The 13345-nt window shown below is 45.1% G+C and overlaps 1 protein-coding gene across 4 annotated transcripts in view; it reads left to right on the top strand.

The window, feature by feature from the left end:
- Window positions 1-13345, top strand: part of Kiaa1958 (KIAA1958 ortholog) — a 147720-nt gene that overhangs the window by 67927 nt on the left and 66448 nt on the right. For all 4 annotated transcript variants that reach the window (XM_028856439.2, XM_037202619.1, XM_028856442.2 and 1 more), the window contains exon 2: window positions 9204-10398. In XM_028856439.2, the coding sequence (XP_028712272.1) occupies window positions 9228-10398 (1171 nt within the window). In that variant the 5' untranslated portion in view covers window positions 9204-9227. The remainder of the gene's footprint in view (window positions 1-9203; window positions 10399-13345) is intronic.

The raw sequence follows: 13345 nt of genomic DNA, 5'->3' as shown, positions 1-13345 counted from the left end.
CAGTGTCCCATTGTCTACCCATCTCTTCTGGGACAGTTAACATCACATGCAGCACTTGTCATCTTGTTCCTAAAGAGTCAGAAGACAGGAGCTGTTGGGATGGGATAAGTATTTCACAGTAATAAGGCAGATGCATCCTCCTTTCCCAAGGGCCAGTGACGATTAGGAGTTGATTTATATAAGATTTTGTAGGGCTGGAGAGATGGCTCAGCGGTTAAGAGCACCGACTGTTCTTCCAGAGGTCCTGAGTTCAATTCCCAGCAACCACATGGTGGCTCACAACCATCTGTAGTGAGATCTGGCGCTCTCTTCTGTATACATAATGAATCAATAAATCTAAAAAAAAAAAAAAAAAAGACTTTGTAGGCAAAACGTTGCCACATTTCAGAAGATCACACTGTGCATAAGGAAGAAAGCACACCTGTCTGACTGCTGCATCTTTTTCTGTAAGTTCCAGAAGGGTTGCAGAGCTACAAACCACAAACTTATAAAACAGTAATTCGGAAAACCAGCGGCTGGAGTGAGTTCTCAGAATCGAACTAGTCCTGTTGGAGCCTTTGGACAGATAAAAACATTGGGGTCGGGTGTGGCTTCTAGAGGGAACTTCAGCAGCTGAGAGGATGTTGTTATCTTAATAAAGAAAGATAAGGCTTTGTATTTGAACTCTGCCTGATAGATAACCAGATAGTCAAGGGTGGAGGAGGACACCTCTCGTGAAACTGTAATGTGGAAAGAAACTCTGCTAAGGAAAGTCGAAAAGAAGTGAGGAGCCACAGCAAACAAAACAGGGACCTGGGGGTCAAAGGAGAAGAGGGGCAGAGAGCAGAGAGGAGGAAGAGGCCTGGGGATGACAGTGGGCTTTCTTCACGTGGAGAGTGTGGGTGGAGTGGACCAAAGCCTTGGGGGGGGGTGAAGTGGACCAAAGCCTTGGGGGGGGGATGAAGTGGACCAAAGCCTTGGGGGGGAAGGGTGTGGGTGAAGTAGACCAAAGCCTTGGGGGGGGGTGAAGTGGACCAAAACCTTGGGGGGGGGAGGGTGTGGGTGGAGTGGACCAAAGCCTTGGGGTGATGGTGGTGAAGTGGACCAAAGCCTGGCGGGGGGAGGGTGTGGGTGAAGTGGACCAAAGCCTGGGGGGGGGTGTGGGTGAAGTAGATCAAAGCCTGGGGGGGAGGGTGTGGGTGAAGTAGATCAAAGCCTGGGGGGGGGTGTGGGTGAAGTGGACCAAAGCCTGGGGGGGAGGGTGTGGGTGAAGTAGATCAAAGCCTGGGGGGAGGGTGTGGGTGAAGTAGATCAAAGCCTGGAGGGGGAGGGTGTGGGTGGAGTGGACCAAAGCCTTGGGGGGGGGTGAAGTGGACCAAAGCCCTGGGGAGGGGGGGGGGGTGAAGTGGACCAAAGCCTGGGGGAGGAGGGTGTGAGTGAAGTGGACCAAAGCCTTGGGGGGGTGAAGTGGACCAAAGCCCTGGGGGGAGGGTGTGGGTGAAGTGGACCAAAGCCTGGGGGGAAGGGGTGAAGTGGACCAAAGTCTTGGGGGAAAGGTGGTAGGTGCTGTTTTCATGCTGTTCTGAGAAATCTAGGACCAGCCTGCCTTTAGTTTACTAACAAGGTAGGGCTGTGTCTTCAGCCAACATCTAGGACAGATTCTTGTTTGAAAGACATCGTTGCTAAGTCTTGAACATCTTGAAAATGAAGCTGTGTAAATTTAAAGGCAGTTTAAGAATGCATGCCTCATTTACTGTGAGAAAGAATTTTCAAATTTTCCACTTACTGTATGTATTTCTTTGCATGGGCCGTAAAAGCATGAAACATCATGTGGAATCATGACCATTGATGGAAACACGTTTCTTTATTTTTAAAATTTCATATTTATTCCCTCCACCCCTCCCAAGTTCTCCCCATCTCAAATTCATGGCCTCCTTTTCTTTAATTTTTATTGTTACATATGTATAAACATACAGATACAACCTACTGAGTCCATTTATTGCTTGTATGTATATGTTTTTAGGACTAACCACTTGATATTGGATAGCGAATTGGGGGTTCAACCCCGGGGAAGACTAATTCTCCCTCTGTCCGCAGTTACTAATTGACTGTCGTGCTCCTAGGGGTGGTTCCTCATGAGTCCTTCTGTCGATGCTGGCATGTCAACTGGTGATGTCATTGTTCAGGTCTCGTCTAAGCAGCCACGTTGTTGAGACCTGAGTGTAGTGTCCCTGTCCTCTGGCTCTTAGACCCTTCTCTCCCCCTTCTCCTCAGTGTTCCCAGAGTTTAGGTGTAGGGGTTGTGTTGGATGTCAGTTGAGGCCAAGTATCCCACAGCCAGTTGTTCTCTGTCGTTTTGACCAGTTGTGGCTTTCTGTAGTGGAGTCTGTCTGCTGCAGAAAGAAACTTCATTGATGAGGGGTAAGAGCTGCACTTACCTGTGGGCCTAGGCATGAGTTTTAGCAATGAGGTGAGACATGCTGCTTTGGAAAAGTAGCAGTAGTTTTCTGGGTTCTCCTTGGCCTCACCAGCCATTGGTAGTTGACTAGGACCAGGACCTAGGATCAGGACCAGGCATGACTTCCATCCTCCTGAGCAGGGCTTACCCAAAGGTAAAAGTGTCATTGAACCTTTGGGGATATCTTGCTATGCTGGCCATTGTGACTTAGGAACTTCACAGCTGGGTAGGACCATGGATTACTTTCTCCCTTCCAGCTTGGATGGTAGAGGAGGCTTGATTGATTCCTCCACGTCCTGTGTCAAAGTCAGAACACCGCATTTAGATGTGACCCGGTAATGCAGCTAGTGGCGAAGTTGGAATGAACGCAGGCCCTCCGTAGCTGACCTTTATCCATTTCAGTGCTGTAGAGTGGAGACCCCCATTCAGTGCAAACTGGAAGAATTAGGGTTGGGATAATTAGACTCGGTGAGAATTAGACTTGGAAGTATCAGGTGGTTTTGTTTTCAGATTTTATTTATTTTTATGTGTGTGAGTGTGTTTGCCTGCGTGTATGTAAGTGCACTGCATGGGTGCCTGTGGAGGCCAGAGGGAGGGCACTGGATCCTCTGGAACTGTAGTTAAGGACTGTTCAGGTGCTCGGAACTGATCTTTCATCTTCTAGCTATGGCTCCAGCCCTGGTGGTTTTCTTGAGAAAGGCATAAACTAGTTAGTGTGGCGTGACCATGGCTCTCGGCGGGAAGGTGAGCAACCCCAGAGCTGTTTCCTCTCCTCCCCTGCCCCAGTTCCTTAGCCTCTTTCTACGGAGTGTTCAGATCCTTTTTCCCCACCCATCTGCCACTCTTCAAGGCTGGTTATTGTCACATGTCACTTGAATTCTTGCTTCTAGTCTTATCTTTTCCTCCTATAATCAGAATGACTCTAAAGTCACTGTCCTGCTTACAATCACATAACGCTCTGCTGTTATCTCTACAATAAAGTTCCAAAAAATATTTTCTGTGACCTGCAATGCCTTTGTGGTTGGAATTACATCGGACATACAGATGGATTAGGAGACAGCCTAACTATGTCAACGTTTGAAATGCACTAATACAGTTTATCTACTTACTTATGACATGCTTAATTTTTCTTATTGCTTTGTACTCTATGTTTTTAGTTTTCAAGACATGGATTCTCTGGGTAGCCCTGGCTGTCCTGAAACTCGTTCTGTAAACGGGGCTAGCCATGAACTGAGAGAGCCGCCTGCCTCTGCTTCCCGAGTGCTGGGATTAAAGGCCCAGCTTGCTTTGTGCTTTTGAGTATAGAAGTCGTCAACGTCTTTTATTGTACTTACTTCTGTTGCTTCTGTAAAACTCAGGAATGGTTTCCAGCAGAGGCTCTGAGTTCTCCTGGGCTTTCAAGTGGAAGAGCCGTGCCCTTCCCAGATGGGAGCGCGGACTGCTTTCCCTCTTACCTCCTCCTCCTGTCCCTCTCGACCTCTCCTCTGTGCTTAGGTCTCCCAGCGCAGGGTTGAACAGAGGTAATGGATGATAGGGCACTCAGAGGAGATGAGTCATTCCTCTACATTAAGTGTAGATATTTGCCATAGATGTTCAGAGATGCCCTTTGTCCATTTGGGGAATTTGCCGAATATTACCAATTTGTTAAGAGGATTGAGATATCCCCCACCCCCTTCTGCATCTTGTTGAAGGGATCTTTCGGGTTTTCTCCTATCAACTGTTAATACCTTGAATTATGTTTTTCTGTTTGTTCTGCCTGGCACTCCTGGGGTACGTTTTGCTTGGTAACAGTGTGTTACCTATATTTACATTATTGGATTCCCTTTGATAATTCTTTGTGAAGGATTTTTGCATCAGCATTTGGAAGTAGTCTTGATTTATAATTTTATTACAGTAACTTCATTCGATTTTGGTGTAAGGGTTGGGCTGTCCTCCTTAAACAAGTTAAGGAGTACTCCCTCCTTTTTTTCTTATTTATTTATTTATTTAGAAATAAGATTTTGCTATGCAATCCAGGCTGGTCTCAAATTCACAACCTCCACGCTTCCACCCCCCACCCCCAGTGCTGATAATACAAGCATTTGCCTCAGTGTTCAGCCTCCTGAGTTTTTGTTTGTTTTGTTTTTTCCAAATATTTCTTTTCTCTCTGGCTGTCCTGGAACTCACTCTGTAGACCAGGCTAGCCTCAAACCCACAAAGATCCACCTGCTTCTGCCTCCGAGTGCTGGGATTAAAGGCGTGCGCCACCACACCTGGAACATAACTTTTTAAAACTTTTTTTCCCCCTAGGCTAAGAAAATTTACCAGTGAAATCATCTGAGCTTTTATTGAAAAACATTTTTAAAAATCAGTTCGTTAAAGAATTCTTGTATGTGAGCAACTGAGACCTGGTAGTTTTAAAACAAGCAAATTTTAAAAGTTTTTGAAGAGTTAGAATTTATAAAGATTGTCCAGCAAGTTGAGGTATCTAATGCCAGCTGGAAGCTAGTCAGGTTTTCACTGTTGGTCAACTGCTAACTAGCTTTTTCTAGTTCTGGAAAAGTAACATAATGCTTTAGACCTGAATACTATTTTCTAGAAAACCATTTTTTTCAAACTATTGAGAAAAGTTATTCCCGTGCTCTGTCCTCCCTCTTTAGTTCAGGGCTGATAAGTTGTTACATTGCTATTTAAAGACATGTAACTAGGGCTGGGGGGCCGGCTCAGTTGGTAAAATGCCTGCTACACAAACAAGCTCCCCAGTTGTCCTTAGCACCCAGCAATGACGGCACACCCTGGAATCCCAGTGCTAAGGGTAGAGGGCAGGGGTGTGGAGACAGGAGAGTGCCTGGAGTTCATTGGCTAGACAGCCTAACCACTTCAGTGAGCTGGTTCAGTGAGAATCCCTGCCTCAGAAATAAGGCAGGGTGTGGAGAGATGGCGCCGCAGTTAAGAGCACTGGCTGTTCCTTCAGTGGGCCCAGATTCCATTGTGGTATACAGACATACATGCAGACAAGATGAAAACACACATACAATCAAATAAATAAGGTAGAGAAGTGATTGAGGAAGACCCTCAGTGTCAGCTTTGGTCATCCACACTCAAGCATTATACTCACATGTTCATGTCCACACGGACACATACACCGTACACTACATGCACACACAGAATGAAGGTGAGGTCATGCTGCATATATCCGCTACCATAAAGGTAGAGGAGTGGAGGGTGATGGAGGGAGAGCCTCAGGAAGAGGCAGAGCTGAGTGTAGAGGCTGAGGGGAGCAGGAGGAGCCAGAGAATGCAGCTCCTGGGCAGGAAGCGGGAGTGCAGGACATGGGTGTGCCTAGGCCATCGCCCTCAGCGATTGCACAGTGCCTGTGCCGCAGGACTGCTTTCTGAGACACCCACCAAAAAAGCAGCAGCAGTGGCCATAGGTAGAAAGAAGGACTCCAAATACAGCAGACTATGCGGAAAGCTGGGTGTGCTGCACAAGTAAGTGCACATCACGTAGCCAAGCAAGTGGCAGCCAGTCTCCATAACACGTCCATAGGTGCCCAAGGCACGGTCCTTTTTCTCTTTTCTCTTCTCTTCTCTTCTCTTCTTTTCTTTTTTTCTTTTCTTTTCTTTGCTTTGCTTTCCTTTTCTCTTCTCTTCTCTTCTCTTCTTTTCTTTTCTCTTCTCTTCTTTTCTTTTCTTTTTCCCCTCCCCTCCCCTCCTCTCCCCTCCTCTACTCCTTTCCTTTTCTTTTCTCTTCTCCCCGTCCCTCCCTCTCTCTCTCCTTTTGGTTGGGTTTTCAAGACAGGGTTTCTTTTGTAGCCCTGGCTCTCCTGGAACTCCCTGTAGACCAGGATTAGAGGCGTGCACCACCACTGTACGTCTTGAAACAGTCCCTTTCAGGGTGATCTGTGGAGCCCCAAGTACTTGCATCTTTTTAGGTGGTCTTATTTCAGCGAACACTTTGCCTTGAGCACCTGGTGCCTCAGGCAGTGGTTAGGAGCGGAGATCACCAAGCAAAAGCAAGAGTCTGACTTACAGTCTTAGAAGGACAATGCTTCCTTGCTGCTAATGGGGATCCTGCCGCCTAGGTGGATCTAGCAGTGAACAGGAGCAGAGGTTCCAGAAGACAGGAGGATGGGAATGAGCTGACTACTGCCTGAGGACCAGGCATACTTCCACAGACAGCTCTCCATCACCTACAGAGACTATGCAGGAATCCTAGCGAGTGAGAGTCTCCTGATAGAAAAAGAAGCTGCTTGCACCTGCTAGCCCTGCCCGCCCTCTTACTGTCTGCCTTCTGCAGAGTGTAACTGATTGTCCAGGCAGATGTTTCCTCTGTTCCTCGGACTTGGAAGTTTTGTGGGCCTGCTTTCCCCGCCGTGATCAAATCCTGTGAGTGCATGGCTTACTCACACCAAGAGGGTGAGGACTGTTGCTGCAAATACCTGTTGGATCCCGTTTGACTTCCGGTTGCCTGCCTCTTTCCCAGTGGGCTCCTCACAATACCGGTTCCTGGTTCCAGGTGTGGTCTTGCTTCTCATGAGAGTAGCAGTGGCAGGCCCATTTGGTCAGTGGTGTTTATTCACTACAGCGAGGGCAGAACTCGATACTGGACTAGTGGCCCAGACTAGATGGGGAGCTTCAAAATATGTTTATTGAAAAGAAAAATAAATATAACTGTAAGAACTTACAGTTCTGATACAGGCATAAACCTAGACAAATTTAAAATTCAACTTAAGTAAACCTGTAAAACCAGCATAAATTCAAATCAACATTAATGTAATAGTGACCCAGACTTGAGATGAATCTTTCTTCTGCTATTACGCTGGCTGATTGTGTTGGTCCACACTGGTAGGGAGGGTATGCTGAGGAGGTGGAGGTAAGAGGATCCTAAGTTGGAACCAGTCAGGTAATACCTTTGAGGCCGGAGAGATGGCTAAGGGATTAAGTCTGTACTACTGTTGCAGAGAACCCAAATTTGGTTCCCAGCACCCATGTCACATGACTCAGCCGTCTATAACTTCAGCCTTGGAAGGATATGATGCCTCTGGCCTTCAGGCGCATGCATGTGCGTGCACGCACACGCACACATACACACACAATTTAAAAAAAAATAATCTTAAAGAATGCCAGAGACAGAATAATGTTATGAAGAACATAGACTCTAACATAAGGTGCAACATAAGGCCAAATATTAGGTCTGCTACCTATTTTGTACAAGTACCTTAATTGCCTCTCATTTATAATATTAAGATAATCTGTGGCTGGGAGGTGGTGGTGCAAGCCTTTAATCCCAGCACTCAGGAGGCAGAGGCAGATAGATCTCTGTGATTTCAAGTCTAGTCTGGGCTACAGAGCCAGTTCCAGGACAGGCTCCAAAGCTACACAGAGAAACCCTGTCTCGAAAAACAAAAAACAAACAAACAAACAAACAAAAGATAATAATCTAAATCACTGAATCAAATTAAAATTATTTAAATAATTAGGTTGTTTATATGCCTGACAATAGTAATTGGCCAATAAATATTAGTTGAAATAGTAAGCAGCATTACTTTTTGATGTGCAAGCCTATGGATTGATGTTGAGCTTAATGGTAGAACATCTACTTCCATAGTTAATGTGTTTCTGATTTTGAGTTTACTGGTGTGTGGAACATCTCTTACTTATCATACGGGGCAATGTTAAAAACTATGGAGGCTTGTTTTCTAATCTGGGGTAGTCATATCTCACACACAAACTCTTCCAGCCAGGACTCTTCAGTTTTAATAATTAATGATATGTCACTTGGTAAGGCTATAATGCTGATATCCTATCATCCATATCAGATATTGAAAAACACCATGTGAAGTCATTTTCAGGTTTTGAAAATGAACAGGGCAGAGAAAATACACATAAAGGTCTTTGTGTCTCCCTGTCTAGCCTTTCCCTTACCTGAAGATTCCACATGTCTCTTTCCACGTCCCTCTCCATCCTTTTGCCCCTAGCCAGCCAAGGACTTAAAGCCACTGATTCTGACACCTACCCCTAAGGAGTGATTTATCCTGTTTTAGTTCTTTGTCCTTGGGGCCCTCGGGAGGTAGAGTACACCTCTGACCTTTCCCTCTGTCTGGAGTGAATGGTGCCATTTCAGGAATTTGGAGTGCCTCTGATTGGCGAGAACCCCAGGCTGCTGTCCTTGATGCTTTGCCCACTGCCCGCGCCCAGTCAATTTCCTTCTAGCCTCTTCTCCCTTTTCTTCCAAGACTTTCTTCCGTGGCTTGCTAAGTGTGGTGCCTCATTCTCTCCTTGGTTCTCACTTGTCTTGTTCTCTAGTGTCCAGCAGATTGACTTTCTCGCTCTGACATTCGTCCTCCAATGGATCCAGACTTTGTTTTCAGCTCTGCCTCCAGTAATGAAGTCTACTAGATGGTGCCGTTGGAAGATCAGTCCTCTTGGTTATTGTAGGAAGCGCACACGTTTTGTGAAGGACTGAGCAAATGAACCTCCTGTCACTACAGAAGGAAAATGCACCATGAAGAAATGCTCCAACTGCTGCCAGTGCTCTCTTCACTGTTTCTTTTCTTCTCTGCAGGAACTGTTATAGCAGTAAAGGAAACGAACAGATTTGTCTTCAAATCCCACACTGTGTGGACAGTCAGCTGTCCCCTTTCCTGTTCCTCTGCAGTGGTGGCATCTGCATGCAGCTTAGAAGTATATTTCTTTTTCTATTCCGAGTGATTATGGTTGGAAAGATGAGTTCTATGGGAATGTCTTGGGTAATAACAGCTTCTCATTTTGATTATTTCCCTTTAGGAAAGACACTGCTGATCCTGTAACATGGAGGATTGTCTTCATACCTCATCTGAGAATCTGTCCAAATTGGTCAGCTGGGCCCACAGCCATGGGACTATTTGCAGCCTCATTCCAAACCTGAAACACTTGCTGTCTGAAGGTTCCCATGGGAACCTGACTGCAATGTGGGGCTGCAGTGCTGGTCATGCTTACCACTGGCCACTAACAGCTACTTGCAGAGCTGGGTCCCAAGAGAGGGTTTGTTTCCAGGACAACCGAAGTTTTAATTCTGATAGTCCCAGTATAATCGGGGTGCCTTCCGAGACTCAGACTAGCCCTGTGGAGAGATACCCTGGGAGACCTGTGAAGGCAAAGCTGGACTGTAACCGGACCAGAGACTCTTGTGACTTCTCTTACTGCAGTGAGCCCTCTGAGCTGGACGAAGCTGTTGAGGAGTACGAAGATGAAAACACACTGTTTGACATGGTTTGTGAGTCTTCTGTTACAGATGAGGACAGCGACTTTGAACCCCAAACCCAGAGGCCTCAAAGCATTGCTCGCAAAAGGCCAGGAATAGTCCCATCTTCTATCCATTCGAGTTCCCAGGGACAGATGGTTGATGAGTGCAGTAATGATGTCATCATCAAGAAGATCAAGCAAGAGATTCCAGAAGATTATTACATTGTGGCAAATGCAGAGCTGACTGGAGGAGTAGATGGACCAGCCCTTTCATTGACACAGATGGCAAAGCCCAAGCTTCAGACTCATGCTGGTCCCTCCTGTGTGGGGTCTGCTAAACTGATTCCCCATGTGACATCTGCCCTCAGTGCGGAGCTAGACCCACACATTCTGTCAGCATCCCCCTCTGCGATCTCCAGACCAGTCATCCCAAAGACTGCTAGGGTATCTCTGGCTTCACCAAACAGAGGACCCCCTGGTGCCCATGGCACTGCCCACCAGGTGACCATGCAGATGCCTGTGAGCACATCACATCCTAACAAACAGATCAGTATCCCTTTGTCTGCCCTTCAGCTGCCTGGACAGGATGAGCAAGTTGCTTCGGAGGAGTTCCTGCCCCATTTGCCTAGCCAGGTCTCATCTTGTGAGGTAGCCCTTTCTCCCTCCGTTAACACAGAGCCTGAAGTGAGCTCCAGTCAACAGCAGCCCCCTGTTGCTCCAACCATAACCACTGAAGCCACTGCACAGTGCATTCCAGGTATGGAACACGAGGTGACCATAAGTCCCTCATCCGTGTACTTTAGAGAATTCTGCGCCGTCAGCACTTCTAAGACCACTGTTTTAATTTGCTAGGGTACAGTCGTTTTTCATCCTCAGGAAGACAGAAATAATGAAATCTGTTACATGTAATGGATACTATGGAGAAACTCCATCTGAAGGCCATCCATTTGGTAGATGCACCTTAGGGTTGAGCTGACGACTGGAAGATTGTGCTGTGGATGGCCGAATTTAAGATTCATATCCAACCTTAGCTGAGCATTTTATAGTTCACTTATTTTCTCCTATTGGTAACAAGGTAGTTAAACCAACTGACGTTGAATAAGGTATATGATAATATATTTTTCCTTACTATTTATTTGAACCAATTTCCTATTGCTGTTCCTTTTAATTAGTGTGATAACTTAAACCGATTTTTAAAACACAGCAGGTAACTTCTTAAACAAGTGTTTGGCCCTGTCTCTCAAAACTTAAAAAAAAAACCAGAAAACATACATTTCTGGAGTAGGCCATCTTAACTCAGTGCAATCACAATTTGAGGCTTGTAGAATTATTCACAGCTGCTACCTCTACAATTCTAACATTCTAATACTCTTTAATTCAAATGTCCATTGTTTATTTGAGCTAGGATATTGTGATATAAAGGGGGTTTGGTAACCATACTTTGGGATCTACAATTGAAATCTAAAAGGGCATAAGTAGATATATGGGCAAGGGTGAATAGACACACAGAATATAGAAAGCAGAACACTTTGGTACATTTAGTCCTTCTCAAAAGGGCAAGTGTTTGGGGAAACATCTTTTTTTTTAAAGATGTATTTCTGAGCCGGGCAGTGGTGGCGCACGCCTTTAATCCTAGCATTCGGGAGGCAGAGGCAGGCGGATCTCTGTGAGTTCAAGGCCAGCCTGGGCTATAGAGTGAGTTCCAGGACAGGCTCCAAAGCTACACAGAGAAACCCTGTCTCGAAAAACCAACCAAACAAACAAAAAAAGATTTATTTCTTTATTTTATGTATATGAGTGCTCTATCTGCATGTAATGCCAGAAGAGGGCATCAGATCCCACTGTAGGTGGTTGTGAGCCACCATGTGGGTGCTGGGAATTAAACTCAGGACCTCTAGAAGAGCAGCCAGTGTTCTTAACTGCTGAGCTGTCTCTTTGGCCCCCAGGGAAACATCCTTAAAAGACTGAGCTACCCACGTTTTTGTCCTGAAACTTCCTGGAATTAAGTTGCCTTTACAGATAGGCAGTTACAGTAGTGTCAGCCCCAGGGTCTCCAAAGGCAGCTTACTTAGCACTGCAGACTTTCCTACCGCAGCCCTGCTGCCGTCAGTAAGGACACACACCGAAAATGGTCAGTCAGCCAGCTGCTTTGAAAGTATACTAGTTGAAAATCGTAGAATGTTATTTGGTTATTTTTCTTAACAGTTTTATTGAAATGTGATTCATACCATAAAAGACGCTTTTTAAATTTTTATTTTCTGTTTATGTCAATACACACACACACACACACACACACACACACACACACATCACATGCTTGCCTAGTGCCCAAGGAGGTCAGGAAGGGACATCGGATTGTGAATCATCATGTGGGTACTGGGAACTGAACCAAGTCCTTTTCGAGAGCAACAATTGCTCTTAAGTGTGGAGGCCTCACTGGCTGCTGAGAGCACTCCTTTAAAGTGCCGCTCAGCCTCAGAAGGAGCCCTCTCTTCCTAAGCAGTTTCTCTTTTCTTCTCCCAGTTCTTGGCAACAACTTACCTACTTTTTATGAATTTACTTATTTTATGTATTTTACTGTACAATCTCTTGTGACTACTTTGATTTAGTGTTGGTATTTTCAGACCAATCCATATTAGAGCATTTTTTATTGCCAAATAACATTTTACTATAAGTATACTTTATTTTTCTTCAGTCAATTGGACAGACATTTGGGCTGTTCCCACCTTTGGTCTGTTTGCTTCTATGAACATTTATATACCAGTTATTATGTGAACATTTCCTTTCATTTTTGTGTGGGCAAGCTACCTCACGATGAGAGGCCACGAATCTGTTTGCTAAAGTCACTTGGTTTTAACTCTTAGCACTAAGGGACTAAGGTTCTTGTTTCTCTGTATGTCACTGACACATTATTTTCCATGCTTTAAAAATTCCTCTTTTGGACTGGAGAGATGGTTAAGAGCACTGGCTGTTCTTCCAGAGGTCCTGAGTTCAATTCCCAGCAACCATAGGGTGGCTCACAACCATCTGTAATGAGATCTGGTGCCCTCTTCTGGCCTGCAAGGACACATGTAAATAGAACACTGTATACATAATAAATAAATAAATAAATAAATAAATAAATAAATAAATAAATAAATAAATCTTAGAAAAAAATTCCTCTTTTACTTTCAACACACAGGAGGCAGAGGCAGGCAAATCTTTGTGAGTTTGATTGCCAACCTGGTCTATATAGCAAGTTCTAAGCCACCCAGGGCTACATAAGGAGATCCTGACTTAAAACAAAAAATTGCTATGCTATCACATATATAAAGTAGTCTTATGATCTAGCCTGTATTATTTTAGTAACTAATGGTATTGAGCATTTCTCATGTTCTTATTGGTCATATATGTATATTCTTTTGAAAATTTTTAGATTCTTTGCTCATTTTAAAAATAGATTCTCTTGTCTACTTTGAGTTGAAAGAGTTCTCTGTATTCTGGATGTAAGTCTCTTACATGATTTGCAAGTATTTTCTCCTATTCTGTAGGCTCATACTCTCCCTCCCTCCCTCCCTTCATATATTCCCCCTTCTCTTACCTCTCCCTCCCTCCCTCCCTCCCTCCCTCCCTCCCTCCCTCCCTCTCTCCCTCTCTTGTCCCACCCCCCTCTCAGAGGAAGGCCTAGAACTTTTGTTTTGTTTTTTTTTCCTCTGCCTCCCAAA

The sequence above is a fragment of the Peromyscus leucopus genome, chromosome 2, assembly GCF_004664715.2.
Source record: "Peromyscus leucopus breed LL Stock chromosome 2, UCI_PerLeu_2.1, whole genome shotgun sequence".
Taxonomy (NCBI): domain Eukaryota; kingdom Metazoa; phylum Chordata; class Mammalia; order Rodentia; family Cricetidae; genus Peromyscus; species Peromyscus leucopus.
The sequence above is the reverse complement of the archived record's forward strand: the minus strand, read 5'-3'. Positions and strand labels throughout refer to the sequence as shown.